Source organism: Mytilus edulis, chromosome 10 (genome assembly GCF_963676685.1).
Source record: "Mytilus edulis chromosome 10, xbMytEdul2.2, whole genome shotgun sequence".
NCBI classification, from domain to species: domain Eukaryota; kingdom Metazoa; phylum Mollusca; class Bivalvia; order Mytilida; family Mytilidae; genus Mytilus; species Mytilus edulis.
In genome coordinates, this window is record NC_092353.1 from 8,584,498 (window position 1) to 8,598,897 (window position 14,400).

The 14,400-nt window shown below is 31.8% G+C and overlaps 1 protein-coding gene across 1 annotated transcript in view; it reads right to left on the bottom strand.

The window, feature by feature from the left end:
- Window positions 1–6,306: 6,306 nt before the first annotated feature.
- LOC139493305 (adhesion G protein-coupled receptor L3-like) overlaps window positions 6,307–14,400 on the bottom strand; it is a 43,220-nt gene continuing 35,126 nt past the window's right edge. The window contains exons 23-25 of the mRNA XM_071281579.1: window positions 13,622–13,655; window positions 7,830–7,936; window positions 6,307–7,132 (exon numbers count right to left, since the gene is read on the bottom strand). Coding sequence (XP_071137680.1) covers window positions 7,860–7,936; window positions 13,622–13,655 — 111 coding nt within the window. The 3' untranslated portion in view covers window positions 6,307–7,132; window positions 7,830–7,859. The remainder of the gene's footprint in view (window positions 7,133–7,829; window positions 7,937–13,621; window positions 13,656–14,400) is intronic.

Here is a 14,400-nt window from a genome sequence, read left to right on the forward strand (position 1 = left end):
GTAGTAGATACGATAAATATTTACATTATACTGAACGACTTTGTGAAACACTTTCATTTGAAGCTCTCGGCAATAGGTTTTTACACGCCTAGAGCTTTTCCTTCCGGGGAACCACATTAATTAAAAATGAAAAGGGCGGGGGGAATACTTCAGTTTTCGATTTGAATGGGTACCGAAGTGCGGCTAGACTTTGAATTTGTATATAAATTTGACCCCCTTTTATATATTAATGCATAAGATAAAAATGGGTACCGAAGTGCGGCTGGAATGTGACCCAACCTTATTTATATATTAATGCATATAATTTTTAGCCCACTTATATACGGGGATGGTTCTTTAGCACGAAAACACCAGAAATCAGATGCGGATCCAGTATTTAACGTTAGGGGGGGGGGGCAAATAATATTGTTCTGCGGAGTGGAGCATACTGCGACATATTTTTGGGTAAATTAACAAGCATTTACGTGCCGTCATCATTTCCGTTTGTCTGCAGATATTTTGGTCTGCTTAGCAAAATGTCTACCCTAAAAGGTGGGGGATTACTTCAGTTTTCGGTTACAAATTGGCACAGAAGTGCGGCTGGAAGTATTTTGGTTTGCTCAGCAAATAGAATAATCTAAAGGGTGGGGAGATTACTTCGGTTTTTGGTTAAAAATGGGTACAGAAGTGCGGCTTGAATGTGACCCCCATTCAGATATCAATGCATAAACTCATATATGGGGGTGGGGGGCCAACTCATATATAGGGGTTGGGGGGGGAGAGTTTTGAACACAAAGACATCTGAAATCATACATGGTTTGTATAATTGACTAGAGGTAAAGGATGCTATAGATACAGTCAAGTCTGCCTCATATCTTGATTTACATCTAGAAATTGACAATGAGGGTTAGTTGAAAACAAAACTTTACGACAAAACAGATGATTTCAACTTCCCAATTGCTAACTTTCCATTTCTATGTAGCAACACTCCACCAGCGCCTGCATATGGAGTATACATCTCCCAATTGAAACTATATTCCAGGGCTTGTGTTTCCTATCATGACGTCCTTGATAGAGGATTGCTGCTCACAAGGAAGCTATTAAACCAAGAGTTCCAAATGTTGACGATGCAATCATTCCTTCGTAAATTTTACGGACGACATCACGAGTTTGTTGAACATTATGGAATAACCGTTTCACAGATGATATCGTATTTGTTTTTTATGTCGTAACAACAACACCCTTCCGTTTTCACGAATGTGACATACTGAATTAGTCTATTTACCGAATTTTTTTATGTAATTTCATAAGCAACACGACGGGTGCCACCTGTGGAGCAGGGTCTGCCTACCCCCCCCCCCCCCGGAGCACCTGAGATCACCGCCAGTTTTTGGTGGGGTTCGTGTTGCTTTGTCTTTAGTTTTCTATGTTGTGTATTCTGTACTATTATTTGTCTGTTTGTCGTTTTATTTTTAGCCATGGCGTTGTCAGTTTATTTTCAATCTAAGAATTTGACTATCCCTCTGGTATCTTTCGTCCCTCTTTTACAAGTACAAATATATGTGTTTTCTATGTATGTTAGACTCAGATCTACGTTCGGTCTCTAATCAACGTCCGTTCTTCAACAAAACGTCCGAATCTGACGCCACATTCTCAAATCAGTGTTCAACATTTAAACCCTCTAATCGACGTTGAATGTGACGTTATGAATTACAAAAACGACGTCTGATTGATGAGAGTCTCCTCTCATTGCGATGTTTAAACATGCTATTGACTCATTTATGTTTAAATTGATCTGCATGTTTGTTTTGTAAAGTAGAGTAATAGAACAAACAAAAAACAACGTATAGCGAATTGTTGAAAAGTATTATGATTATGTCTTGTATTTTTCAATGAATTTTTGAGTTTCGGGTTCAACCCACCCTTTCAAAAAGATGTGATTACACTGCGTCAATTCCATAAAATGGAAGTCGATTCCAATGATCCGCAACTTCAAACGATGTCAACCGCGAAATTATAGATGCATGGCGAAATAAGTACATTGTATAGATGCTAGTTAAACACATATTTTCTCTCAATTTCAATTGTTTTTGTATCTGATTAACTATTCGTTATTATGTTTAAAATTTAAGGGGTTCAGTCTTGAAATAAGATTATGTTATCATGACGTCACTGCGAACAGCACCCGTAACAGCAGGACGTTTAAGGTCCATTGAGGAGTTGAAACTGTATAGACTCTCCTTCGTTACACTTGTACATCTATTTACATGCATATTTTATTTGTATTGTATGCCTTTTGTATTAGGCTGTTATATAATTTCGATTCATGCCAAATATTTTGCTATCTTGATGTCTTTTATTATTTGAATTTTATTCTATTAAATTAATTTCTAAAACTAAGCCTACAAAAGAAACAAAGTTGTGTACTCTCCCTTAGTGACAGCTGCATTATTTGGACATTTTTAGGCGATATAGAAATGAAAATAAGTGTTTATTTATGTCATGCATTCTAAGTTTTCATTATCTTCTCAACTAGTAGACTCATTAAAACATAGATACAGAAATAGCTACTTGTTGGTCAAATCGCTAATGACATTCATTTATTCCTTTCATATATTTTGATTTATGAACCGGTCTGGAGATTAACTTTCAAGTTTGTTTAACTACATTCTGTCCCTTTAGGGTAGATCATAAGTATATTTTCTTTGAGATAGAATTTTCTTATACTTTGCCAAAATGAAGATTTTACTATGCATTTTTCCAAAAAATAATGAAATGTATGGATCACCGTGCTATTTTTAAGCTATGAGTCGTTGAAAATTGCCTAAATTTGGTTAGATTGTTTACGAAAAACACGTTTGTGTGCATAATTTGGTTTCTATGAGATAGAATTGTGAAATAATTTGTGAGAAGATATATAGGTTTTATGATATGTTGTAAGAAAATAAAAATAAAAAATGGTGTCACCGAACTTGTTTTTTTGATACAAGTATAATTTAAACTTAGTCTATCAGTCCAGTATATTTTATTGCTAAAAGAGTTATCTCCCCTTTAATATAAATAACAAGTATAACCATTAAATTGCAAATCTGTTTCCAAACTTGCAGTTTTGCGAAAATTACTAGACCGATTGTGTACTACGATTGTACTATCAAAGATGTCATTTTTTAAATCTTAGTCATCATTAAAAACGTAGCTTCGTTTCCTAAAAAATTAAGCTTACTATGTAGTATTCACAATATTCTGTTTTATTTTAATCCAGCATGAATTTAAATAAATTAGAATTTCGTTGACTTTATCTCTAATAATTATCACAATGAACGATCGTACATCAAGTTTTGAATAATCTGTTTCTGCAAACATTATATAACAAACCATTAAATTCTTCCAGCCTCCAAACGTCTTTAAGTTATCATCTCTCATGCAACAAATTTTCACTACACGTCTATATAACTTCTATGATATCACCTTTTGATATTACAGTTGTTTATAATTGTTTAAGAAGCAATCCTAGTAAAGCCATTAGGAAATTTTAGTAATGCTTAAGATTATTAGATAAACAGTTGGAAAAGTTCTTATTAGTTATGGCAACGAATTAACTGTTAAGGACATACGATACAGTTTTGATCCTGTATTTACAGTTTGATAAAAATTTCCATGTAGACTAGTTTTTGCCTGCTTCAATCAAATATGTAATAACAAATATACCTTCATTTGCTACTTTTGGAGTAAAATGAGGTCGAAATTTTGTATATTTGCTCAAAATTCGGATTTGTGGCCGTATTTTCTCTTTCGAAAGAAAGCCATAACTTTTTTGTTTTAAAAGATAAACACAAATTGTTTTTTGTTAGATAATTTTTAATTTTTGTATTTTATAAGTATCCTAAAAAAATATGCATTTTTTATTCAGAAATAACTCATATTTATCAAATGGTCATGAACTAAGAAAAAATCGCATTTTTTGCTGTATATTTATCAAAATTAAAAAAATTCCTCTATTTACAGTTTTATAAAATTTGGTCCACATAATCTCCATGCAAAATGAAACAAAATGTCGTTTTAAAAAATAGAGGTCCATGCACTCGTTTTCAAATTAAATCAGTTTGAATGATAAAAAATAGTCGGAAAATGCATCTTTTCCCGATATGTCATAGTTTGACGTCGCGAAAATAACATTTTACGTCAGCAACGTCATTACCTCCCCTGTAACTGTATCGTCTGCCCTTAAATACATCATTTGTATTACCGATACGATGAAAAAAAATATAAAAGCCTTTAGCAATCTTTTCATCAAAACGGATACTAACTATTGTTTATAAAAATACAGATATATTTTGTAAATTCTAAAAATGCTACGTCATCCTTTTAGTTAACAGGGTACATCTGTAGATTTATTAAAAGTATTCAATATATGAATGCCAAAACTAAGTGCTAAATTGGATGATCTACATTTAAGATCGTTTATTAATTTCCTGTGCAATAGAGTATTGTTAAACCAACAAAGGATATACCTGTAGTAGGCTTTCTGTTTTTGATACTCTATTATATGATACATTTGCATATATATTTTAAATTTGATTCGACCATACATTGTTTTATGCAATACAGTAAGCTGCACTTGTAAACATACATCCTTGACACAATTATAACAATAGGTGATATATTGAAATAATTAACTTGTTATTATTTACTTCACGTTTTAAAGATGTGTATACAGAATACTGTATGCGATCTCTCGCCACTTAAACGTCAATTTTGTAAACGGCATTGAAATCTTGCTTTTGTTGTATTATAGTCTGTTCGTTGTATTTAATTGTGTTTCGTATGTATTTATACAATGTTTTCGCCATGAAATTTGGTTTCAGTACAAAATAAATTAGATTGATTGTTTTTGATTTTTTCTTTATATTTTTTTTACACATTTGTTGTTGGCAATACATATGATCATGTTGCTCTTATTTTCTATATTGTTGCTTCATCAAATATACTAGTGATAGATTAGAGAAAGGCCTGATTCCATTTTAGTATGCGTACATTTAATGTACTGTCTTCGTTGAACATTCTATGAAATTACCATACGTTACTCAAATTGACCGACATTTAAAGCGAGCGGATTAAAATCCATAACCCCTCGTTCAACGCTGGATAATGTGCATATGTTGTCCAAAGTGAAGAACTTTGTCAGCAGTGGATTTTGTCACATCCTAATATTTTATTCAAACATCCGCGATTAATAGTTATAGTAAATATTCTACTTAAAAATATTAACAACTTTAAAAGATGGGCGATTTAATCAATGAAATATTGCATAATTAATCTATTAATTATTCAAGACAGATTGTTAATGGTTTTTGTTTTGTCGTTCTAAATTGTTGCTGTTAAATTGAGGTAAATCATCATTGCCTTTTATTCGTAATTCTATTATTATTTGTTTTACCGCGAAGCAGTTAATATTGTTTTTGTAGAAGAACAAATACATGAACAGTTTGTTTACAGCTAATTCATAAGTTATGAAATTTTGTACTTAAATTATTAAATGTCTAGAAGGTATGTTTATATATGTCATGTAAAAATATGTTCTTTATTCTGGGAAATTTATAAACAAGGACACATGTGTAAATAATTTTCCATGCAGGACAAAATTTATAGCAATACTTTAGCCGTATTTGGCACAACTGTTTGGAATTTGTTATCCTTAAGTCTTATGTAAACGAAACGAATGTCTGGCGTATCAAATTATAATCCTAACTATTTACGCAACAATTTTATCTTATTAATTTTATTTGTAAGAAAAGAAGGATAAAATAACCTCTTTTAACAATATGTTGAATGTGTGCTCATATCAAAATATCCAATATAGTTATCAGTTATTATCGTACAAATATACTTCCAAAGACAAAATATTATACAATTTAGTTTAGTTTTCATGACTGGCGACTACTTTGTTTTGTCATCCAACTGCTACGTACGTTGCATAATAGAAAAAACAGTATTGAAAGATATGGAAACCGTAAATTGATATCAGTTGATCATTTTAATTGATATTGTCTCACCTCGACCAAATCAAATTTTATAATTTTTCTTATGAAACAAGCAGAATTCGTTTTCTTTACAACGCGATAAAGCGATCTCGTACACAGTTTGACAATACCATTTATCAAATATAGATTTTGTAAAAATAGCAATTATGAGCTTTTTTGTGTTGAAATAAAAGTTGTATATATTATTTCTCCTTCTTTTTCTAGTGTAGGACAATTGTGACATGGCAAAAATAATGTCATTCATATTTATTTTATATATTATATATTTGTTACTATCACTTCAACTTTGATGGTAAACATATATTTACAAATATTTTTACCCTCAGTTCGAATAAATGCATATATAATTGGTTTTCAATATCTCATTTTATGACAACAAAATAATCATTCTATTGAATAAAAAAATTTAAATTAAATCACTAAAAGACGTTCCATCTTTAAAGTGTAAATTCTTAACATACAAACAGTAAGTACTGCTTATTTTGCATATACATGTATCATACATGAAATAAAATTTAACTTGTTACACATATATCTAAACTTAAAATATACCAAGATATTTTGCAAATAGAATTCCAAATTTCTTACGCACTATTTCATATAATTTTTACTTTTTAACAAGCCCTGTTGGTGTTCGTCTCTCAACGACTTTTACTAATTAAGGTGATACCCAACACCTTCACTAAAATCAATTTGGCTCGTTTAATTTTCATAAAGTTTTGACAAAATATTTACTTTTACCATTTGTCAAAAATATAAAAATATAAAAAAAGACTTGAATCGCACACTTTATCGTACACTAGTCACTGGACATATATCAGTTTGACTAACACCAATTTTGATCATTGAGAAGCTTAATATTTCCTTCACAATAGAACGTCATTAAAACGTTCAGCTGATTTTTACAGAGTTATCTCCCTGGAGTTTTATGTACCACCTTAACTTAATAAATTGTAAATAAGATAATTGTGAAGGAATAACATTCAACAAATCTCGTCCACAAACTAATATCTTAATGCTTTAGTTTGATTGCATTGCACATGCATGAGTTTGACAATTTATTAGATGTACGTAGCTATTCTTTTTTCTCTCATTGAAAAATGTCTTGATGTCTGCAAATAAAAACAAAATAAATATAAAGACTTAATTTAAAATACATTGTCCTTCTATCAATCGTTTTATCTGTCAATCTGGTTAATTAACGTTGTAAATGAAATATGACAGTTTATTAACGTTGGTATGAAGATTATACACTTTGAGAAACGTAACATTATACTATTTTTAAATTATATATTTCGATATTTCATCTTATTTGGACAAGATTACTCTACACGACATAAGCTATTTCATATATGAGTTTTGTGTTTATGTTAAGTTTGTTTGTGTGTTCCTTAAATAGTTCCAGAAACAAACTTCAATTCAATAAAAAAGTTTACTGAATTAATAAATTCAAATTCACCGGCGATCACCATCCGCTTTTTCAAGGTGTTTGTGTTGATCATTTTAATTTTGTACTTGTTTTGCTTTATAACTATTTTGATCTGAGCGTCACTGGTGAGTCTTATGAGGAAGAAACGCGCGTATGACGTATTAAATTAATATCCTGGTACTATCTAAGCAATGTTATGTAGATTTGTTTTATTCGTGGTTTTTCATTACACCATGTATGTATCAGCCTGTTATCAAGCTTTGAGTATTAATTCTTCCCGAATTTTCACCCGTATACTTTTTGACACTCTTCGGAGTTACTAGGTGTATTTTATAATTTCCAGTTCTTACAAGTTAAGGTTACAAGAGAACTTCCTATACCTTTTGTTTTCACACTTAGATATTGAACATTTAAATAAAAGTCCGCGTCTTCAGATTGGCCCTCATTGGTGTGTTGTATTGATATTCATCTGCACTCATTTGGTTACCTTTTTAGAAAAAATAAAAAAAATGTACTTTTCTATCTTTTTTGACAGAATCAGACTCATCATTTCTTTGTTCATTAAAGAAAGATATTTTTTTTTTAATGTTAAAGCTTTTTCTTCCGGAAACAGACTGGCTAATCTATGTTCTGCCAATTGTTTATTTTTTTTTATTTTTCAAAGCTTTAGTGGATTTGGATACATACACTTTATCAAGAGGTATTTCATTAAAAGGTTAGATGGTCTACGTTTACCTTGGGATTATGCATTTAATTGTATACGGATAAGACATGATGCTTTTAATAAAACCCGATAATATGAATCCTTTTTAACATATATCAAATTCAGTAATCATAACAGTGTAACTAGTAAAAGATCAATTTCAGGAACCCCGCAGTACATTATTATAGTATGACTAGTGGAAAATGAACTTCAGACATATCGCAGAACCTGACTTTAGTATAACTAGTGGAAGATGAATTGCAGGCCAATCGCAGTACCTAATTTATTTATAAGTTCTTGTGAAGTGTTGACATGCTAATGTTATACTTCAAGAGGAACGCTTATTTATTTGCTAGACACTTGAGAAGCATTTTCATAGATTTCGAGAACAGCAATGATATAGTTTCTTATAAGTCGATATGCTGTTTTATGTAATCTGACTACCTAAATAACATTCAAACGCATAAGTCGAAACAACTGACAACACCATGGATGAAAACATAAACGACTAAAAGACGAGCAACAATTCACAAAACACAACATGTAAAACACAAAAATTAGTTACATAAAACTCAAAGACAAGACGTGATAACTAGTGCTCCTGAAAAGTGAGCATATCCAGCTCCACTTGAGGTACCCGTCGTGTTGCTCATGTAAGTACAAGCCACTAGTAGCACGAATTCAGTCTGAAACAGTCGTTTTGGTCTGATCATATCTTAATCGACTGGATTTACCGCTGGACAAACTTCAAGACTTTTCAGACCGTTAAGACGCCGTTCCGATCGATAGTCTCATCAGGTAAATCAGTCCGTTAAGGCATGTCAAGATAAACAAGACTGAATTTCCTAGCGAGCTGTTTAGATCCGTTACGACGGTGTCATACCAAAACAGACCATGGATACAAAATTACATTAAGATGTTATCAGACCGTGTTCAGTCGTGTTCAGATTTTAATAATTTGGACACAAAACGGGTGAATAAAATAAAAATTAGAAAAAAAGACAGTTTATGTTAACTGAAAGTCTACCATGTCCACTTAATTAAAGAAAGAAAATAATAAATTCTAATTCATACTTCTTCCTACTTAAATATTTAACATTTTCTATATTACAAACATACGTAGCTCAAAGTCATACTGCTACTCAAACCGCTGCGAATTGAGTTAAAAATCAACAGATTGCCGAAATAATATGTATGTATTGAATATAAGCATCTGAAATTTTATATTTTATGGTTTACAAGTGATTGCAAATAAATGTTTATGCAATTACAGACTGGTGCTGTGGTGAAAAATTTGTCAACTTGACGTAACAGATAATTTGTATTCCCTTAGAATGTCGGGATGAACACTTGAAAACGTGATCTAAATATGTTTAATTAAATGTTTGATGTAACTTTTTTTAAAATATTGTAAATAAATATGCATTATCATTTAACTTTTTATATTTTCTTTATAAATTTCATTTGAGTTATTGTAAATTTGAGACGGGGAAAACTATAGCTTTGTATGTCTTTTGTCGTTTTCCGTTTATTGTCATGGTATTTTCCGTTCATTTTTGCCAGACTTGTGCGTTTGATTTTCCATCTTAATTTTTCATTGTGTCTATAATCCTTCTATAACTATTTTACATACCAGATTGAGATGCCTTCGTTAAAAATTAAAGTTGGAATATTTTTGCAAAAGTTTGTGAAATATTTAAAATAGGGCGTTCCGGAAAACACAAGTCGCTATATTGAACGCTTGTAAAACTTCGTTACATGTTGTACACTTATATTCAAATACCTTTCTGTTAAACATGAAAGTGTAAAAACAGTTATTAAAATCCGCCTGAATAGTGACTATCTAACCTTTTTTTCAAATATCGAATACACAAATAAATCTCTAACCTATCCACGATTACAATTTGTTTTTACTGACTGGTGTCTGATGGCATTCGATTGGATACCAGTTTGATGTAGGCGTAACAATTCATCACATGTATCCAATCAGCTGTTTTGTGTGCGATGACATACGGTCAACATAGTTTATTTTTTTTTATAATGATTGCGAACAAAACCATTCGTACAGAATATACATACACTATAAAAGACGGTGGCGGATTTACCGGGGATATACGGGGCACGTGACCCCCCCCCCCCCGTTCAGGTCACCAAAAAAATATCTAACATTATATATTATTGCTACTGTATCTTCTTATCTAGAGCGGAAATTAATCGCAGCTTGATTTGACTTCTTTAACTGGCCGTTGATTACACCCAATTTACAATCACCTTGACAAATCTCACTACTAGCCTTGTTGATAGACTGCACGACTATCTTCTCTACTACTTGAATATTTATTATTGTCATTTGTGTCCCAGTGAATTCTTTAGAAAACTATTTCGTAACGCTTCGAATACCAGATAATTAATTAGTTAGCTTGGCCGTACAAACTCGTCATTGGGTTGATAAGTCATTGTTATATGATAAAAAAGCCTACAACGAAATTTCATTTGTCTAACTGGACAGAGCATGATATTGGTATCCATCGTATCGTATGTCCGAATTATAAGTAAACAATCATTTGAATAAATAAAAGAAGATGTGGTATCTAACGAGATATAAGAAGTTCTTGGTTTTATTTACGTCAATAATATTGCAAACAAACCAAAAACTTTAACATAAATACAACCAAAAGCCATCGATAGCAAATTGAATTTTTCGGCTTGCAGTTCAAACTATAATTATAAGTATAAAGAACAGTTATAGTATAACTATACCACGCAACAATTTCTCTGGATCCATGTCATAGTAGAGTGGAAATGGCTCACTTTCATTTGACCTTTAAAAAGGCAGGATTAGTTGATGCAGATTTTGAAACTAATGATAAACAATATATAGCAAAATAAAATATTCATAAAAAAGTATTTAAAGAGAAATCACAGCTTATTAGTGAGGTGTAAGGGAAACGAATTTAACAACCTATCTAGAAAAGTTATGTAAAATACAAAAGTATGTGTTATATACACCTAAGGGGCGTTAGGCTGAATGTGTGTGTCTTTCTTACACCAAGATAATGCAGAACGACAAATTGAATAATTTAGGACAGGGGCTTTCAATACTAACGGATTCCCTGTTTAGTACATGTAGGAGATCTTTCAGCAATTTTATAATATGCTATTGAAATGCAAGGTATCCAATGTATGTATCGACAACTTTGCGTAAAAAAAAGAAAGGTGTATAATTTTGATAGAAAACAAAGACGCTTTTCCTTGCATAATTTAATCTTGAATAATTGAAAATTATTATAATTTATGGGCATTTGTTTTAACATGATACACCAAAGCCAAATTTTGTATGTTTGCATTACATATACTTGTACTGTTTGGATTAACATAACAATTAGACGATATAGGTTAGAAAGTCACAAAAAAGATTTAAAGGACAAAACGTTATTATACGGATTGTTTTTTTTCGGAAAATGTTTTTTTTTTGGCAAATATTTTTTCGTTACTGTTTTTGTACATAAATTAAACCGTTAGTTTTCTCGTTATGTATAGGATTGTATTTATACACAACAGCAATTCATACCTGAAGTTTCAACAAAGAAGAAAAAGGGGTATAGCTTGCTACATGGAATATATGCTCTTTGTTGAAGGCTGTTCACCTATATTTGTTAACTGCTACGATATTTGTATCAATGATAATCATACATATACCACATCTTTAATATAAATTAGCTCGCCATTTAGTGATTGAAGATGAGAGACATGCATTGTCATTGTGAGGCCTAAAATAGAGATTTATTTAGAGTTTGATAGTACAGGACTACTGGAGATAGAAGTAGGGTGGTCATTAAGGAGACACAGATTAAATGCAGTAACATGACCAGCTTTATGTACTATGGCGATCTTGGTGGTGTTTAGACGCACCACCTTGTAAAATAAATAACAAGTTTAATAGAATAACTCGCACAGAAAAAAACCCAGCTCCTACGGTAATAGTAAACTAGGACATATCAACAGAAAACAAATTAAAGCAACCGACATTAAACAAAACTATGCACGTGTTAACTTGCCTCCGCTTCATTTCTGAGGATTGTCTCAGTGGCTACTTTAGGATTTGCCGTTGCTAATTTTTAAATACAAAAACATTTTCACACGGTGTTCACAACATTTTAAGGTTAAATGTATGGCACACAATTTTGTGTGTATACAATTAACATACGTCCTGGCAATATACATAAATAAACTGACATATATTAAAACATAAGCAACATATATAGACGAATGATTTATTAGTTTCTCAATAAAACAACAACAGAAATAAAGAATCAACAGACGATTTAATCTTTTTTTATTTATTCAAAAGATATACTTTAAATTCTATTAAATAAATATATATATATTAATATAAAATACATTATCAAGCAGAAGGGGCGTAACTCGTGTTATCATACTGGCATACTGAACGGATCTAAACATGGTCTGACAATTTTGAAAGTTTATTTTGAGGTTTGGTCTGTTTTGGTCTGACACCGTCGTAACGGATCTAAACAGCTCGCTAGAAGATTCAGCCTTGTTGATCTTGACATGCCTGAACGGACTGAAAACCTGATGAGACTATCGATCGGAACGGCGTCTTAACGGTCTGAAAAGTCTAGTTAGCCCAGTGATAAGTATAATTCGGTAGGTCACATTTAAAGAAAAGAGGAAGGGTTTGTGGCCACTAAAACTGGTAAGTATAAAAATTATTACACATGTAGTCGTAGATGGGTAGCACAAACCACACCTCTTTGGGATGTTATATATTATATTGATATATATTTTTTGCTTAACCTACTGGTTTTCATATATAATCTCTATATTCCATCTCGGAGAGACATAACTCGTGAATGTAACCAGTACAGATGCTCATGTTTAGCGGTAAAATTGAATTCTGAAGCAGACCAAAAGTGCAAGAAGGTGTAATGCAGACTGTCAGTATAATTTTAAACACTCATTGTCGAACAGCACTTTATCTTGGCCTTTTAAACTATAAGCATATGAGCACTCCATTCTAGGATATAATTATAACAATACGTCATAGTGAAAACGGTACAGTTTTAGCCGTACAAGGAAATCGCATTGTATACATTAACAGACATACAACCTATTTATGCTTTAACATATGGTAAAACATGATGATATAGTTTGCGCCTGTCCCACGTCAGGAACATCTGGCTTGGAAATGTTGTTTGACTTTTTATTTTAGTTTATTTATTTATTTCTGAGTTCAGTATGACGTCTATTATCACTTAAAAAGTACACATTTTTGTTAAGGGGGCAAGCTGGAGCACGACTCCCGGTGCGGAATTTTCTTGCTGTGTTGAAGATCCATTAGTGCCCTTCGTCTGTTTTTTGCTCTAATGTCGGGTTGTTATCTCTTTGACATATTCCCCATTTCCACTCTCAATTTAATTAATGACACTAGAACAAGTTTTAACATACCTTCAAAATCAAATCTGTACTGTAAACCAGAAGACTACGAAAAGAATAATATAAAGATTACAAAATTTTAATGTACAACGACAGGCATCAATATATGTCGGATGTTTTACCCAGTACATTGGAACTCATTCACTGTAAATAAAAGATGGCAGATACAATCTATTGTTTTGAAAATCATGCACTTGTATATTTCATACAACTATGACTTAAAGAGGGACGAAAGATCCAGATGCACCTGAAAATAATCTGACAACACCATGGCTAAAAAAGAAACAGAAAAACAAACAAACAATAGTACTCAAAACACAACAAAATAAAAAGTAAAGACCAATCAACAGGAATCCCACCAAAACCTGGGACGATCTCAGGTGATCCGTAATGTTCAGCAGATCCTGATGTATTTTTGGCACCCGTCGTGTTGCTAATGTTAGTACAGACTCTGTAATAAGTATAATTCTGTAGGTTAAATTCGTGAAAAGGAAACGGAATTGTAGTAACTACTCAATTTCTATATGTAGGTCAAGATATGACGCAGATTTTTTAGTGAGAAGACATCATCTATATAGCGAAAAGTAAGGTTAAAGGATGCTGCTTACTTCTTTTGTTTCTTCTTAAGAAGTTCCTGTATGACTAAACTTCAGTAGGGTAAAATACATACTATTAGCACATTGTATATTGTACATTGGTGAATGACTTTGCGTTTGTAATTATCCTTGGCGTTCGATATCATTACTTGTCAGTTTTATTTGCAGAAATCATCATCATTGAAATATAAGACG